At 38.0% G+C, this 18,754-nt stretch overlaps 1 protein-coding gene across 1 annotated transcript in view; it reads left to right on the top strand.

The window, feature by feature from the left end:
* The window catches only part of LOC108972111 (probable G-protein coupled receptor CG31760), a 35,446-nt gene that overhangs the window by 16,489 nt on the left and 203 nt on the right, over window positions 1-18,754 (top strand). Inside the window, exons 2-12 of the mRNA XM_018938589.1 lie at window positions 8,225-8,665; window positions 13,243-13,429; window positions 13,549-13,750; window positions 14,306-14,666; window positions 14,782-15,074; window positions 15,190-15,343; window positions 16,690-16,799; window positions 16,900-17,044; window positions 17,112-17,320; window positions 17,389-17,638; window positions 18,525-18,736. Of these exons, the coding sequence (XP_018794134.1) occupies window positions 8,249-8,665; window positions 13,243-13,429; window positions 13,549-13,750; window positions 14,306-14,666; window positions 14,782-15,074; window positions 15,190-15,343; window positions 16,690-16,799; window positions 16,900-17,044; window positions 17,112-17,320; window positions 17,389-17,638; window positions 18,525-18,736 (2,540 nt within the window). The 5' untranslated portion in view covers window positions 8,225-8,248. The remainder of the gene's footprint in view (window positions 1-8,224; window positions 8,666-13,242; window positions 13,430-13,548; window positions 13,751-14,305; window positions 14,667-14,781; window positions 15,075-15,189; window positions 15,344-16,689; window positions 16,800-16,899; window positions 17,045-17,111; window positions 17,321-17,388; window positions 17,639-18,524; window positions 18,737-18,754) is intronic.

Genomic DNA, 18,754 nt, shown 5'->3' with positions numbered 1-18,754 from the left:
TGATTGAGGATTCTATAAAGTATAAACTGTGATCAAATTTAACCCGTACTGGTAAGTTTGAAGGCAAAGAATTGCCTGATGGTCATGAAATCAACGAAAGCTTCTTGTGTGCCATCCAACCACCAGTTAATGACTATAATCCTTAAAAGGCTAAAGAAATAGCGCTTGAAAATCGTCGTACATCGGAGAGATACTAGAGGATCTCTAGTTTTCTTCTGGATGGACTAACCCTTTTAATGTTTCGGATGTGAATAGAGACCACAAGCGACTTGAATGCCATACATTCATCAAACACAACATTACTGATGACGAGACGCGGTCACGTGGTGAAGTGTATGGAAAATTGGATTAAACTTTGGCAAATCTTTATAGTATCAGCAGCCAATTTTAACGACGTTAAGACAGATTTGTAGTAAAATCTATGAAAACGAAGTGTTTTTTTTTTTGTCAGTCTGGGTCATATTTGATCAAACGATATACGTGTAACTATAAAACATCTATCTTCACATATATTATATATATAATTTCACTGTGGCATCCAGGTTCCTTATGATTATAAAGATTTATATATACCTAATCGCTGAGCAAAGTAAGCTTACCCTGCCGTTTGTTGGGTGGGTATAAAAATTGTTGAGCTTCCACAAAGACCTCAAACACTTTAGAAACAAAGTGACGAATACTTTTATTCATAAGTGTATGCGGTATATGTAAGTATGTATTATAAGTCAACAAATGCTTTCGCACAAAACCATGCGCCTCTTATTGGTGACGTTTGACAAGCATATGAATTACATGGCAAAGTGCACTCGACTGTTGCACAATGTGCAATGCACAACTACAAGTGTACACACACATACATACAGACATATACAAGCATGTTTGCGTACAAAATAACACGAGACGTTGACAACCCTATCTTAAATTTGACAGCCTGCAGAAAAGCAGTGCTGTTTGTTAGAGCTCAAAGGCTAAGGAGAGACGTGGCATGTCTCAGACATTAGAAGAGGCTATCTTTGTATATTCTAGGAGCTAATGGTGTGCTTTCAACAATAAACGTTTCTCATTAAGTTTGAAAATGCCATTAACTTTTGTATTTTTAAGTCCTTTACTTAAGCGATTTCATTCTAAATTTTGCTGACTCATCCTTTTTGCATCCATTTCATACCAGTCGAGGTGCACTTGAGAACTGAAGCTGGCAATACAATTTGATGCGTGCATGTTTCCCTTAAAAAAGTGGTATGCTGCCACGTGCTACAAATTTTTGAAAGAAACAAAATGTATAAACATTACTGAAAGAACAACAACAAACAAAGTAACATAAGAGAAACATGCGAAATGACAGACATCATGGCAACAAGCATTTATAAGTATATTTAGCGAATGTGTGTGCATAAGTGTAAAGCAGAAAGCGGTTGACCACATCAAAATATGGGTCAAATGACTTCCTTGTCACTTAGAGTCAACAATATTGTAAAATATTTGGACAGCGTATGGCATAGTAATCAAAAGATGTATGTATATATGTATATATATATCAAAATAGATGTTCAAGTGATAAGTTTTTATTACACGGTTAACTCATTATACAAGTATAATATGTATATGGAAGACCGGAAAAATATTGATCACCTACCTCCCCATCCTAGTAGGGCGCAATTCATTGAACGGATCTGGTAATTAAAGTAAAGACATGACTTTATCATACAAAAAAAAAAATAAATCCAAAATTGGAATGTATTCGATGCCCATTGCACTGATCGCATGCTAAGTTCATTTTTGAATATACGTGTGCTTGTTTAGATCACGATCCCCTTTAAAATGGGTTCTGAGTCAACATAGGCGCCTAAGTTGAATTCAATTTTCCATAAACTTCACCACCGAACCGCATCTCGTCACTAGTAAACATGTATTTAATGAATGTAGGGTTTCCAGCTCTCTTTTGTGGTTTCTATAGACGTCGTTTTTGCAAAATAAAAAAATCTCATCATGTCCAAAATATTAATCAAAATAGTTGAATGAATGATGATGAGGAAAGCACTGAGATCTTTGGTCTATTGTGCCCATCAAAATAGTTAGTCGATCCCTAAGATATCAAGAGATATCGTGTATTTCTCCAATTGATTTCCAAACTCTATTTCTTTACCTTTTTCGGTGTTATGCTCATTAAAAAAGGTCGACTTCATGACCATTATGCATTGCTTTTAAACGGACCAGTGCGGATTAAATTTAATCAGATTTTAACTTCATAGACTCCTGAATCGCTAAGTTCATTTTGATGAAAATTTAAAAAGCATTTAATGAAGAGTCGAGAAGTGTTTCTCCATATAAGTTTAAGAACGCTAGATGGCACTAGTGTCGGATTACTACCAAAAATCGTATTTCAAAACTATTTTATTCTAAATAAATTTTTGTTAGCCGTGGGCTTGTTTGGATAAGGTGCTCACACTATGCACATTTTGGTCTGGTTGGCTCACAAATACATATATCAAACGGCTCCGATTGTTTTCGAAAAAAAAATTACAACAAATTAACATTGCTTTGTTGTCATTTTCTTTCATTATGTATTGAAGTTGTTGTCATATGGCTCCGGAGTTTAGTTTGTTGTTCAGTAGAGTAATAATAGAGGAAAAACCATGGCTCCATTCACTTTTTAGTGACCAGAAATGATTCTTTTACATATGGCACAAGCAGTTCATGACTTCCGGTCTTAGACCAGGTATCCTCGAGTAGCTACCAAACATGCAGATGAATGCGAGCTAAAGTGAGAAAGCCCTCCCCACGGTTGTGCGCTTAGTTTGGGACCCGCTATGTAAAAAAAAAAAACACTTTAAATAAGGGGCATAGCAACCTTTCTGTTGTGAACTCGGCTATAACCACATAAACGGGGTCTACGTCAATAAAGAGAAAAAATAAGAGGAAAAGAAGAGAGTTAAGGTCCAAAAATGAAACGTATTCCTTCTGTAGCGCTAATTTTCTTACGGCAGGTTTTCTTACGCACACGACGTACGTTTTTTATGTGGTTGCACACACGACTTCTCTCGTTAAGTCCAACTGAAGCAGAGCGCCTGCGACTTCCAACGCGAAATATTTGAACTGAAGACTTTGAAAATAACTACTTATTAGCTTATGTATAAAACGGACCTTTTCAAACCAAAAACGATAAAACCGATTATAAATAAATGGTTAACTAAACTAGGTTAAGTTATGAGATCGAACATCATATTGGCCTTCATTGTACAGCTTCGTACGCCGGTCTGTTGTTTCGCTAAAGCTCCGGTTAAAGCCTATCACAATCGTTTTGAGACGGAGCTCAGTTTCGGCTACGGCTCCTGGTTCGCCGAAGGTATGACTGCTAAGAGGTTTCGACCTGAGTCTTGCATCAGCTGGATAATGGAGAAAAAGGCACCTGAATATTTTCACCTCATCCTCCTCCATTTACCTTTGACAACTAGCATCCGACAAGATTTTTCGTCTTTTTGCATAAATGCCTATTGGACAGTGTCCAGTAAGAAGCCCTACGATTGCGGCAAGATGAACTTTGTAAAAGGCACGTAGTTCAGAAGATCTTTTGTGCTCTACTATAGGTCAAAAAGACCTCACACAAGAGCTGGTCGCCGACCAACACCTACTAAGCGCAAGCTAAGTCCATAGATCCAATGCTAGAACTCAAAATGACATCGGAGATAGAACTCTTTCGCAGTCCGATGTGAGGGTTTGGGTGCCCCACCACACTAGCTGATCGAATTTACAGTTTCCAACGATTCTAGAATGCAAACTAGTAGACAGTTCTTAAATAATTAGGTGGAATTGTAATCCTTTAAACACTAAACTACTCCAAAAATATATTGAGCAAATTTGGAATCACAAAATTGCTATGAGAATAGGAGCAAGAGCATCTATGCAGATTTAGATTATTATTTATTTGAAGAGTTCTTCAGATTTATTTTCGGGGGAACGTCACAAATTCTACGTTAAAAACTCAGTCAACATTGATTCGAAGAAGGATGTTTGTACGTTTCGAAATTTGCCTATAAGTCTTAAAATAAAAAACCTAAAATTTTTAAAAACCCCTTACTTCCATTTTTATTTAACGTCTGTGAGATTTTTAAAGCAGTACACATTATCCGTGTGCCTTTGAGTAACTTAACAGCTACATAGCCAGCGGTGTACCTGTGTCTTGATTCGGGAACTGCCATTCGCTGGAAAGTGGAGACGTGAGACAGATACATAGAACGAGAAGTTCTTGAGTTTCATGTGGGAGACTGTCGCATGAGACCCCAAAGTTTATATAGAGATCAAAACAGTTTCATATACCGTCCGTTAGAGTGTGCATGGCAGAGGAATATCTAAATTGGGTGAATGCAAAAAGAGTTACTGGCTTTGTCTGTATTTTCCATAAAAGTTCGAAATTTTCACCACATTTCATCTTCTCTCTCTTCCATTGACTTCATGGCAGAGATCTTATGAGTAGTACTTCTGTTGCTTTACACGTTAGTTTTGGCTTTAATCGATCTATATATGGTGTAAAAGGCTGAATTACAAGCGCTTTGGAGTGCTAACTACTGTGGTCATTTTCCTAAACCACTTACACCGAAGAAGCAAGAATCCCTTTACATAATAACTTTCATCAACTCTTAAATCTAACAAATTCCAATTTGATTTACTATCAACACAAACGCATTTGGGTAAAAAAAACTTGGTCTCTGTGGAGCTCGATATCTTGAAATCTGCCTACTATTTATAGCGCATACAGAAACGAACATTTAATGGCAATCGTATATACATATTTACACACACAGACACATATGTATTTCCTACATTGTAAGTCACCGTAGTTGGTGTTATCACTTTATTAGCGCCCCGGCCATCTTATTCAAAACCACTAGACGCTAGTACTTTTGTTTCGATATTTTCCATTTCATCACGCTCCCGGTCTGAATTGGCCATTTAAAAAGAATGAGAAAATGATTACGATGATGGCGATTTGACAGAAATGTGTTGGACGCCGCTTAGTTATGCTTCGCTTGCGGCATTTGCTGCAGTGCTTTGTTCCTCTCTCGTAGGCAGTTTTACAGCGCGCCATTATTATGTTGGCACTGGCTTACATACCAATTGTATACAGTTATATCTGCATACAGCGTTTTTCGTTCGCTTTTATACTTCTTCTCCTTCTTCGTTTGCAACGGATTCGTTGTTGGTCGTTGTGATGCGGGATAATGGTATCGTGTTCTTTTATCTTCAATAAGGGAGTAGTTAGTGCCTTCGGCTAGTTAACGTGCTGAATGACAGTCAAGCTGTAGATATAGCAGGCTATAAGCATTGTTGTACCGCTGGCGAAATCATACAAAATCGCTGACATGATAATTTTTCTTCATCATTTACTTTCGACTTGTGCCAGAAGGTCTGTAGGATACACAGAAATCTCATGGCTATAACCGCTCCCCACTCTTGTGAATATGCATTTTATACACACTTACTTATATGTTATCGTATACTATAAGGATATATGCATTGTGGCGTAATTGAAATTGCCTCATGTTGTGGAAAAATGCGCTCCATAATAGTTGGTGCTTAATTGCATTGTTCACTCCAATGTTATACGTATGCCGATATGTGTGTAACTACGGTGCTTCGCATTAATTATTATTCTTTTTCAACCATTACATATCCACAAGAATAATGTTCTCCAATCTGCAATTTAGATATTTAATTCCCTTGACGAATATTTAGATAATTTCCACGAATTATAGGGTACTTTTTAGGTTATATTCATATTATTTGGACTGTTAAAGGGACACCCTTAGACTTATTTCTGTTCGGAAAATCTACATTGATAACTTCACTGTCAAATCATTTTTACCGATCGAGTCGTTCTTCCTTTTCGCTGTTTGGCGCAAATTGGAAGTTCCAAGTATAGCAAGGTCCTTCTCCACCTGGTCTTACCTACAATATGGAGGTCTTCTTCTTCCTCTGCTTCTCCCGGCGGGCACTGCGTCGAAAATTCCTAGAACTGTGTTCGTCCATTCGAACGACATGACCTAGCCAGTCTGGCTTGTCTCTTAATTCGCTGAACTATGTCGATGTATATCTCGTACAGCTCATCGTTTCATCTATTGTTTTCTTAGTCCGAAGTAGCATTATTGGTGTTAATACTGGTTGCAAGTCAGGCAAAATTATCTACGACTTCGAAGTTATGACTGTCAAGCCGCGAGTGCGACAACTGTTTGTTTGATGACAGGAGATATTTCGTCTTGCCTTCACTATCATCTTAAGAGTTAACGTACCCAAATTCAGAATTATTATATTTGTATTATTGATAGTTTCGAAAAAACTCTCCAGTCTCTCTTAAATTCAAAGGAACTAGCTGTCTGCTATCATTTGCATGCCAATCAAAGTTGATTGACCGAAGAGTTGATCGTCAAGATGGGGATCGCACTTGGACTACTAGTATATACGGTCTTTTACGAAGTCAGAAGAAGATCCATAGACAGGAAGAATATTTTGGTGCTATATACGGTCTATAAGGTAAATACCTAAGAACATCATTATAAAGCTTCCGGAGCTTCTGGCGAGTCCCTACTGATGTGTGGGGGTTGACGAAGTTCTGCGGAAGCACAATTTCTCCCTAAAGCAAAACCTCAACTTTTGGGCGATTGCATCGCTTTACCTTACTACCACCGTTTCCGCTTAACGTAGTCGTTAGTGATCCACTTTTTTTCTCGAGTAAATATTCGATTAAGAATTGAATTGATTTTATCGCGATTTAGCATTGGTTCACAGATCGGTTCATAAGGTTTGTTTTTGTTAACACGCATGGCGCCCACACCCAAAGGCTTCTTTTCGTATTTTTCAGTACTTTGTAATCCGATTTTATAAGTCGACAAATAGCTTTAAAGCCAATAAAAATCTACTAAATCATTTTGTGTCCTATGCTCATCAGCTCGCAAGTATGTTTGAAAGGGTGTGCTCCCAGTTGTTTAAACCTGGATCACCTAAATGCGGGACATCGAAGAAGCAAAGTACCGATATTGAAATGATCAGTTAGAACCCTTACAATTAGGAAAAGGCTTATGTCGTAGTGCAACGAAGCCATTTTTAGCGAGGTTTGGCATTAATGAGCAATTCACTAACCCTGCGCCGTCCTACTATCAAGGACTCATTGTACTATGAAGAGGAGGTTCAACTCCTTTGATGGAGCACTGTGCAACACAAATTTATTTGAGTTTTGTGCTTCTTACTATTTCTTATACCGAAAGGTATTGAGATAGTGTTACTAGTTTTGCCGGACGCTTTATGGCTTCTTTTATCAGAACCTTAACAAACTAAAATATGTTCAAATTTGACCCACCCTAACCAAAATAACTAGTTTTAGTTCATCTTTTTTTATCGAATTCAAATACTTCAGATGAGGATGGTCTTCAGTGCCTTCTGAGAATTTTGTTTTTTTCGGTTTCGGTTCTTTTCTAAAGCGCCATTCGGTAGATTGTTGTGCACTTTTGACGTAATGTTCATAAGCGCGCGACTCGTCACCTATAATGAAGGGCTTGATGAATGTGGGCTTTCTCAGATACGTTGTCACTCATCTGCTTTGCCACCTCTACTAGATGTAGTTTTTGCAAAAGATAAAGGTACGAGTGAGACATTGACACGCTTTATGCCCAAAACATTTATCAAAATGTGTTGAAACAGTCCATAAGAGATGTTGAGATCCTTTGCTATCTGCTGTTTCTTTAACAGTTTCGATGTTATCGTCTTTAAAAAAAGTGGATGGAGGACTTGTTCATAAAATAAGATTTTTGTTTTTTCGAAAATTTAGTATGAAAATTGCGTTAGCAACCAGCTATTTTTTAACGGTATTTCTTAAAGGTCCAAAATTTAATTCTAAACTAACTTCTCACAGTTTTTGCTTTATTATATCGAACTAGATTGTAAAACAAGCTTTGCTTTTTCCTACATATTTGCTGCTCTGTTTTTATCGGTCAGGTTGGTTAACCTGTTCTCCAAAGAAGGCTACGCTTCATAGCAGTAAATCGGCGTAACCTCGGCTTGAAAAGCAGAGCGATAGTTAGGAAGGTTGATATTAATGTTTACAGTTATTGGCAATACGCATAGTTATGAGGCTTAAACTTTTATTATTTTTATTATAAATGCATATGAATGAATCTTCTATATGGTACTAGGAAATTTTGATCATTTCATATTCTCATCTCCATTTCCCCCACAGCTCGTCGGCAAATGCAACACAACAATGAAATGCCTGTTGACAACATGGCCGCGAGCAGAGTGGACGTCAACAAATTATTGTTGTCAACAATCAAAATCGAAAGTGAGCTGTGCAACAACTACAAATCGGGCAACGAAAATCAAACAAAGCGCAAAATGTCAAGGGTTTGGTCAATACAGACATACGCTTGCGAGCGGCATCAGCAATCGGCACAACAAATGTATTACAAGGAACCGAATTACATGTCAAAAGTGTCACCCATTATGCATGAAAGCGAGTCAACTGCGCAACGTGCTTTTACTGGCGTTGCTGCTGGTGTTGCAAGCTGAAGTTACTGTTGGAACGTTGGTGGCCGCGGAGGTGGGAACGACATCTACGGCAGCCACATCTGTCAATTTCAAAAGTATTATACGCATCGGCGACGGCAATATTGTCACCAGAGTGAGTAGCAGTTTGATTATATGAATTTCATAGTTGTAATTTTCACTTAACGTGTGTACCCCGTCTTACTTTTGAGGTTAAGTAATCCGAACAAACAAACAAATTGTGGATTTAATAATAAGCTTATGTAGACACAAAAGTCATCTCGAATACTATTAGGGTTGGTTATAATTTTAAGAAATTTTATTTTTAAGGCTCATCAAAAGGATTTACATAAAACATATCGATCACAACTAATTTCAGAGATATTTTATAACAAAATTTTATGAAGAAAATGTAAGTGTTTCGTCAACATTTACAAAGATCCATTACCCGATCCCAGTCAGCAAATATCTAAAGATATTTATAGTCGTAAAATATGTAAGATCAAATTATAAACAGATCCCTTCATGTTCTACGATACCAGAGTATTTGTGATAACTCTGTCCATCAGAATGGACACCGAAGTAATTGAGTAGACAAAGACATTTTGAGTTAACATAGTATTGGAACCGAACCAAGTTTGGTAAATAATATTTGAACTAAGAGTTATTCTGCCAAGGTAAAACAAGCATGGGTGCCGCGTCAGAGCGAAATCGCAAGGATTTGCAGAGCTGATGAGCTAGCATGGAATGGCACCCTAGAACCGCTATCGGCAGAATGGGAGCGGGTCGGTGCTCTTGTATCCCATTGTGTTCTAGACAGCTGGCCTTCGCGGAAGCTTAGCCAGCGCTAGACCACCATCGGTATATGCGCTGTCGCAAAAGCCGAGGTCCAAGATCGATAGCAGGAGATCTAGTGATCTCTTTGCGCTCAGTAAGGCTAGTCTCTCCCTGGTTGTGGGGCTTTTAGCAACCAATTGCCCTATCGGCAGCCCTGCTATAAAGTTGGGAATCTTACCAGATGCCATTTGCAGAAGCTGTATGAATGAAGATGAGGTGGTCCTTCTGGACTATCCCGCGAGAGAGGTCAAAACTTACGCACTTGGGAACGCATACCTTCAGACATCCCACCGAATTAGCGGGAGTCGAAATTAAACGCCTGTGCAAATTTGTATTGGTTACTAAGCGTTTTGCCAATTTATAAGGTCGAGCACAGCAGTTTTTTTTACGGCTTCACAAAAATGACTACATATCCAGTCCACATGCGATCTTCGATCAGCTATCTAACCTTCTAACCTAAACAAGGTAAAACAATCCAAGAATTATATCTATAATCCTGCGGACTTGAGAAGCCAGTTACAAATTTGAGTGCAATTAAGAATTTTTTGCAGAAAATTATCATTTAAAAATCAGTCGAATCAAACTTCAAACTTCGTCATTTAACTCAGTTCATTATCTCATTAGTTTCATGGACGTATTGTTAGTGGCTTCCAAAATCCATTTGAAGACTTTTAAACCCATTGATTTCTGGATGTCATAGTTATTCTTTCGGGTTTTCAAAAAATTCTGGAAAGTACCATGTGCTATCCAATATCTGGATAAATCCATTTCTTATTGAAATTTTTTTCAAATCCAGTAATTTTAGTTGCAAAAGAAAGTATTTTATGCGATATCCTAGAGAGGACTTGAGTTCAGTTTCCGATGTGTTGAACCTTCTTTTGAGATCTGCGAACAGGAAAAAGTCACCGTCTTCGGTGCTCATTTAATACCTCTAAACTTATCATACCAATCCTTGATGGTTAGTTTGGCTAACTAAAAATCACTAATTCTACTAGCGAAGTCTATGTGTGAGACCGGTGACTTTTCAATGGATTTTTTATTTTATACTAAATTTTTAACATAAGAAAGAATCCAACTATTTTTGTGTGAAAATTAAATCTCTAATTCCTAAATCGACTTGTTCTGTCCTGTCAGAATTGCACACAAGCAGATGTAGAAATGTCTAAAAATAAACATGACATACATTTTTTTTTACATACATACTTCTAAATAAGGGTGTAAATATGATAACACTTATTTACGCTTACGAGCGCGCTGTGAAAAAAAAACCCCGAACCGGAGCTTAATACCAGCAGGACGCTTTTTGCACACATCACACGCTCAGACGAGCACCAAAAATAAACGAAATCAACTCTTGTTGATAGCCTTTTATAAACTAAGTGGAATACCGTTATGTTATTAAGGCGTTATACTTTTGCAGTAAAAATAAAATATTCACCGCAGTGGACTGTTCGTTTTTAAAGTAAAATCCGACAACTATACCAAAGGACAGCTTCCATGCATGCAAATCACTTCCAATTTCCGAAAATAAATGTTTCCCCAATTAAGAGTGACATTCACGCCCACTTAAACAAGAGTTCGGTTTGATTTTGATTTTTAAAGTTGCTAAAGGGGAGCTTTGGATCATTTCGACGTAAAAGGTCAAGAAGCCATCAGAAATGGTTGCAAATTTTTCTATTCAAAGCTCATCTGCAAAATAATAGGTTGTCAAAAAAGTCTTGCGGTATTTTTATTGAATTTTTTTTCAATTTTCAATTGTTCATACAATTTTTTTTGATGATTCATGCCCAGCTTTTGACCGATGCTACCGCTGCTACTATGCCTTCCTCTTTCGACCAATTCAACGATTTTATTGCAATTTTCGACGACAGGTCTTCCGGAGCGTGGCGCATCTTCGACCAACTCTACACCAGAACGAAAACGTTGAAGCCATCGTTGTGCGGTGGAAATGGAAACTGTCCACGGGTCCATAAACTGCACAAATTTTATTGGCGGCTTGAGATGCATTTTTGCCTTTATCGTAGTAGTAGTGTAAAATATGCCGTATTTTCTCTTTATTTTGCTCCATGTTTGCKACGCTATARCTCACGAACSACTTAAAAGAAACGACAAYCAATCAARCAYGTGTTAGCGCGTGAAATGAGCTTTCCAAAAAGGTATAGCATGACCCGATGCGACGAATAAAACTAGAACTACGCGCTCTCAGCGCCAACTAGCGAAAATACCGCAAGACTTTTTTGACAACCAATATGTTAGAGACTTTTGTAGAGTGCGAAATATTGAATGTCAACACCATAAAACTGTCAAATATTCTTTGAAATTGTGAGCAGAGAATGTCTATCATTTATGACGTCACGACTGTCGAACGCACTTCCAAAAAGAAAATACGATAACCTCGACCGCCCCCCTTAGAGTGCCTGGAATGGACTGTGGATCCGTTTCCTTCTATTTGAATAAACGATATCTGAGTTAAGTAGTATTTCAAGAGATCGGCTTCTAAGGGCGCAGCAAAAGTACAACAAGGGGGACACTGCCTTGCACATGTCTCCTGGTTCGAGAGGAACAAGAGAAATAAAGATTTTGCGTTATAGATATTCCTCGATATGGAGGGAGCATTCAACAATGTTTTGCCGGAAGTGGTCAGTAAAGCTCGGAATAGTGTTCGGATAGAATTGAAAGTTTGAGAAAGTCGGTTGCTGGGTGATTGCCTACGCGAATGATGTATCTCTCATGGTTACGAGAAAATTTCTAAATACCATGTAAGAGCTAATTTAGAAGTGGCTGCTAGTAAGATCTTTGGAACTGTGAAACCATTATTAAGTCTATAATGTTATTCGGAATTTTTGTTTGTTGAAAGGCGGCGAAAATGACTGCACTCGCCAAAAAATTGGCTGCTTTCATCAACGCCGTGCTGCACATAGCACCGGTGGACATTTTCTCAAGGTGTATTGCCACTAAATCTGCTTCAGACTCAGAGAATCTGGGTATTTAGAGAACTGTGAGACTGGGCACGCTGATATCCTTGTGGACTTTGATTTCATTCTACGATACTTGGAGTACTAGGTCGTTCTAGCTGTCGTTTTTCTGCTCACATACCTTCGAGGGAGGCATGCGAGGGGAGGACTCGCTGGAGAATGGGGGGCGGTGAACTTTTTTATGGATCAAAGTTGGAGGGTGTTGTTTGAGGAGTAATATCTCGGGAACTTTCAATCAACTCCAGCTTTGGGCTTCCTGTCCACTGCAGCGTCTTCAACGCGGTGCCAGTTGCCATAAAGGTAACAGTATATCTATGACGTAACAACTCAGAATGCGAGTAGTAGCTACGTTGTATTCTGTGGTTTGCTACTGGATCGCTGGACCTCAGACCTGCTCAGCAAGCGCTGTTCAACTCCCGTCAGTTATGCAGTTGCATGATCCTTCTGGCCTGGGGTAAATCATAAGAGCCCTAGGCAAAATAATATATGCCAAATTCTGAGAGAATAATTTGTCAAATAAATAGGTTTTCTATACAAGGCATTGATTTTGATCGATCAGTTCGCATTGCAGTTATATGCCACAGTGGTCCGATATCGTGGGTTCCCACAGATGAGCAACCCTTTGGCTCTCTCTCTAAAAGCTCGCAAAGACTGAGTTACTACGAGCGTGGTTACATCGACTGAGCTGGTCACACTGATCCTTTGGATATATAATATATTCTTTAGAGGTGTAAATCTAAATTCTATTATCCCAAAGTAATTTTGTGGCAAACCTTATATCACCGTGTTCGGGGTAAAAAAAAAAACTAACGTGAAATAAGTGTCATAATCTCTAGTTTTAGTTCTTAAGAATTCTAAAAAAATATATATGTTCTATACATTTACTTTTGAATATTTACAGGACGCTATTGAACAGTCGCTGGTAACTGTACATGATATCGCCACCGAAAATTTGGGCACCCTCTGCATATCTACACTGTACCGCCCCTTGCAAGTGCCAATAAATTCCGAGCGTTATGAGAGCGCACGACAAAAGACCGATCTAGTGGCCTCAATATTGCAAGAGGTCGGAATTGTACGACATGGTGGTGAGTAGAAAATCATATTTACTACAAACTAAGTACATTCCAGTAATCATTGTAACATCACCTCATAAACATTCCTTCGATATAGATAATACTTATTTAAATTATCGACTTTCGTTTAGGGCTCAGTGATGCATTGGCCAAGGGCTTACTCAGTGACGAATCCACTACTGGCGCTAGAATTTTAGCACTAAACCTAACCAATGGTGCCGTGCAGTCGTATGTTTGGTGGGTGAAAAGTTATCATGAAAAGACTGGCGAATTGCAGCGATACGAAGAGGATGGCTTGCAGATTGGAAAAAAACCGATTCAGAGTTATCCATGGTAAGTGGTGAACTGTTATTATTTTACGTTATAGTCTACAGTCTTTAGTCTAACTTGGCATGCTATTTGGAAGGTGGAGGGTGGGATGAAATTCCAGACTCCTTCTAGGGTGGGCTGACTGCTTTTGATAACTATTCAAGGTTGAATTGAGTTGAGTTGAAAATTTTGAAATTAATTCACCAAAGCAGCAAAATTTATTTGGATTGGAGCTTGGAGATCGCAACAATATTACGTCTCAAAGGGTTGAAGCTGAGATATCAGAAGAAAAATGTAGCTAGACACAGTTCTTTGGTGTACAAGTAATTCGTCTAACAGAATAAGGAGCCTCTTTGGAAGTATCTCAACACCCAGGGATCAAAGTCATGTTCACATCTTCGAAATTTATTCAAATAAGAGTATCCCAGAATGAGTGTTTCATCTTTTCCGATTATCTTCGTGTAAGAAAATGCCGACAGCTGTGCTCAGCTCATAGTAATTTTTCGCAAATTCGATTAAATTTTGCATTATTTTTTTACCATCGACAGTACTCCATTAAAAAAACTGTTTTTATTGAAGGTTCGACGATGAGAACACATCGCCAACTTTACGCTCACCCAAATTTGCACCAAGCCCACCGAATATGTATTATAAAGGATGGTGGACATTCCCCTATTTCTCCTGTACATTAAGTAAATGGATACTCTCCTATAGTATCGCAATACCACCGAGTGGACGACACGGTTTACGTGGCTTCATCAGTATCGACATCGATGTAACCGGTCTGAGGGTCAATCAGTGTGAAGCACCCATTAATCGTTTAAGTTTCCAGCAAATGCAAAATCGACGACTGCACCTCACCGATACACCAGCTCCCGAATCCAGAGAGGATATACAGGCATTTCATGGCTCACACAAATGCCATCGCGATACTATGAAGGTTAGTAAGAATTAGAGTCGTACTATATTACGTTAAAAACTGGTGATGTTGCACAAAGAACGCACTTACTCGGTTCAGATTGAATTAGTGTTATTGAATATTTATTTATTTGTAGTGCGACTATCGCGTCCCCAGTACGGAGACGCCGACAATAATCACTAGCAAAATTCTCTCCATACCAAATAGCTGGTCACGTGGCGCTTACCAGTGCCTTTGTCGGCGCGGTTTCTATTCGATGCGGCATCCCGACGGTTTTAATGGCACCATTATGGAGATCGCTTGGAAGGAGCATCAAGAGAATGTGAGCAATTATTATGCAGACGTCTTTACTTGCCTGCAATGTGAGCCCGGCTGTGATTTCTGTACGGGGCCCGAGCCATGTTTGGCCAATTATAATTGGCCTTTTAGGTAAATACCTGGGAAAAGCTCCAATAAGTTATTTCTAAGGAGCTTTAAGTGGATATTTCTTCATATTCTACTTAAATACCAATTTCATTATATAATAATATTTTTGTACTTTTAGAATATCGCTTTTGGTAATATCAATAGGCTGTGCCATTGGTACTTTCGTGCTGGCAGGTTATCTCTTCCATCATCGCAAAGTAAAAGTTTTCAAAGTGGCCAGTCCAATATTTTTATTAATTACATTAATTGGATGCGCAATAATGTATTTAGAGGTATGTAAGTGCTAATTATAGGTGATCTGTAAAATTCTTGGATATGTTTTATATGAACAATATGTAAGTACTTTAGTCAGAGATGGATTAGTGTCATAGGTGGGACTTTGGAACTAATTTGGCTACTTCTAAAAAAAAGGAAGGGAAAAGCTTAAAGTACCGAAATGTGCTGATAAAGCTCTTGTGTTGAATCCAAGATAGGAAAAATCGATCATAAAACGTACTAAATATCCGTCTTGGATTAGACCACAACCCAGCCCTTTGGTCTCCTTAGTCTGAAGAACTCATGTGATGACTGCTCATGTATCTATGAACACTAGACTTTCAAAGGCATGTAAATATGGTTCCATCTATCAGTTAAAACTTTGAAAGAACACCATTTGGTATAGACCATTCAGAAGACAAGAACCTCAATTTGGAAGACACAATAACCATAAACCACTGAAAAGTCTAACAACTTTCGCATGGTTGCTTCAATATTGGCTTATGTTAGTCAGTAAACCATATGCGAACCAGTGAGCTCTACATTTTTTCCCTGCTGTGTCTTGGAATACATATATTATAAAATTAATAAAGAAGTTGTTAGAAGTCGATGGCCTTTTTACCAACACCTCTACACTAAATGTTTTTGCGAATCAAGAAACACAAACGGATTAATAAGAAGTCAGAATTTTACTGTTTTATTCAGTTTCGGTTGTCAACTCTTCATTCGACGAAAACTTTTTCTCATCGCGCATTCTTTTGAGTTCTAAGAAGAGGAAATAGTCGGAAAGAGCCAGATCTTGAGAATACTGTGGATGTGGAAGCAGTTTGCAACCCAATTCATGGAGTTTTGCCAACGTTTTCACTGACTTGTAACATTGTGCATTGTCTCGGGTAAACATCTTTTTCTTTCTCTCCAAATGCGACCGTTTGTCAGGGATTCGTACTTTAAACGATCCTGTAACACTGTTGATTGTCCTTCCTTTTTCAAGATAGTAAATAAAACATATTCCATGCACAGCCCAAAATACAGACGGCACAACCTTGCCAGCCAACTGACAAAAGGTGAAATATAGAACTTTGTTCCCGAATGGGTTTCGGTAATGTGAAAACAAACAATAAGAACCGTAGTAGGAAGATTTTTGTAATAATACGGTCATTTTGAAAAAAGTTTTTTTGCTTTCTGTTAAGAAAAATCGAAAAGGTAATGTGTTCTGTAAGACCATGCATCCAAACCTCAAAAAAGACTTCGATCACAGTACTTTTTTGAGATTTCTAAACTGTTGAATCGATTTCGTTTATTTTTTCGATTTCTTCAAAATAATGTTTAATACAAGCTTCTAAAAGTTCATATAATTTTTCAGATGGTGGCGATTTTCCCTTACTTGGACATGACATGGTGCATCGTGACAAAGTGGACACGTCACATGGGATTTTGTATCACATACACATCGCTGCTAATGAAAACGTGGAGGTAAGTACGAAAACAGTATCATCGAGCCTAGATTAAAAGTAGGAATTTTTTTATCTACGTACTTTTCCTTTTAAACATTTAAAATAATTCTTTTTTGAAGAGTCTCTCTCACGTATCGCGTTAAATCGGCACACAAGGTCAAACTCACCGATCAACAACTTTTACAATGGATGGTGCCGATTTTACTCGTGATGCTCATTTATTTGGGCACTTGGACCATTTCAGCTACTCCGTATGCCGAAGTGGTAGGTCTACACAACTTTTTGCATAATTAAGAAATTTGAACTTAATGCCTCTCATGTTTTCCCATAGATCTACGATCAGGGCGGTTTAAAGTTCAAGCAGTGCTCTTACAATTGGTGGGACCATAGTTTGGCCATCGGCGAGGTGCTTTTTTTGGCTTGGGGCATACGTGTCTGCTACAATGTTCGCAATGCCGAATCATTGTACAATGAAGCTCGTCTCATTTCTTATGCCATTTACAACATAGCCATTGTTAACATCACGATGGTCGCATTCCAGTGAGTCTTGCTACCTGCCTTACTTTAGGTTCTAATTGTTTTACTAGTACTAACAAACTCTTTTCCAGTCTTTTCATATTTCCAAGAGCTGGACCGGATATCAAATATCTACTCGGCTTCATACGTACGCAATTTTCTACAACAACAACTATTGCTCTAGTATTCGGTCCGAAAATCTCACGTGTTCTCAAAGGACAAGGTGACAAATGGGATCAGAAGGCCAAAGTACGCAGTATAACTGCATCGTTTTCATTGAATGGTGTTGGCCTGGTGCCCGAAGAGTCTCCGGACTTGTATCAGGAAAATGAAGAATTGAAGGTTAGATGATTTTTATATAAAATAAGATATATTATATTAAAACTTAAGTACCCTACGTTTTACTAGAGCTAGTTCGTTTTAGAAGAGTCGAGTTTGTGTAACTGCTAGTCGGTATGTCGACACAAGTTCGGGTCGGTCCAAGTCCTGGTCCACTTTATTCTTCAAAGTTTCTAAAGAAAGTGCATCTCTTATCCTTAAAGTCGATTTAACCCTATATTAAAAGGTACATCATTGGTTATCGGCACTAATTTGAAGATACGACCTTTTATGAAGTATCAACAAGCATTTTGCCTTACACATAGTGTTATCGAAAATTTTTTGGAAGTTATACTACTACCAAAAAACCATTTAGGCAATAAAAGATCTGATATTCGATATCCCAAACACATTTATCAATCAAATTATCGATAAGTTATCGGTATTTATAGTTTTATTCATAAAGACGTCGATCTGATGATACAGTATTGAGACAATAAAAGATCTGATATTCGATATATACAAACATTTATCGATAAACTTATCGATATCGAGATGTCGAGCCATCTTTTAGATTTAGTTTATTAATATCGATAATTTATCGATAAATATATCGATAATTTTTCTATATCGATAAATATATCGATAATTTTTTATATCGATAAATATGTCAACAAGGATCGAAATTGCAGTACTTATTAAGTCCCATTAGTTTTACTTCTTCTAAAATGTTATTAATTGTTCCAGCAATCTAGCAGTTTATGAACTATTTCTTCTTGATCCAATAAATGTGCTTTTTTTCTTCTAAAAACAAGAACCGACACAATTTTTATATACCATTAATATGCTTATAACCTATGAGCATCCAAATGTGATGGATTGTAAAAATTTTTTTTGATAAATTTTCCAGGAACAAATCCAGAAGTTGGCACATCAAATTGAGTTCATGAAGACTGTGCACATGCAAATGAATAATCGGCATTTAAAACCAAAACCCGGTGGCTATTTCACCATAACATCGACTTCATTGCAGGCGCCGTTCAGCAAAAATACGATGTCATCCGCCCAAACACAGACTTCTAAAGGCACTGAGGACTCACTCGGTGGTAACAAAAATTTGGGGTAAGTGCTTGTAGCAAA

This window comes from Bactrocera latifrons, unplaced genomic scaffold (genome assembly GCF_001853355.1).
Source record: "Bactrocera latifrons isolate USDA-ARS-PBARC rearing strain unplaced genomic scaffold, ASM185335v1 scaffold_38, whole genome shotgun sequence".
Taxonomy (NCBI): Eukaryota; Metazoa; Arthropoda; class Insecta; order Diptera; family Tephritidae; genus Bactrocera; species Bactrocera latifrons.
The sequence above is the reverse complement of the archived record's forward strand: the minus strand, read 5'-3'. Positions and strand labels throughout refer to the sequence as shown.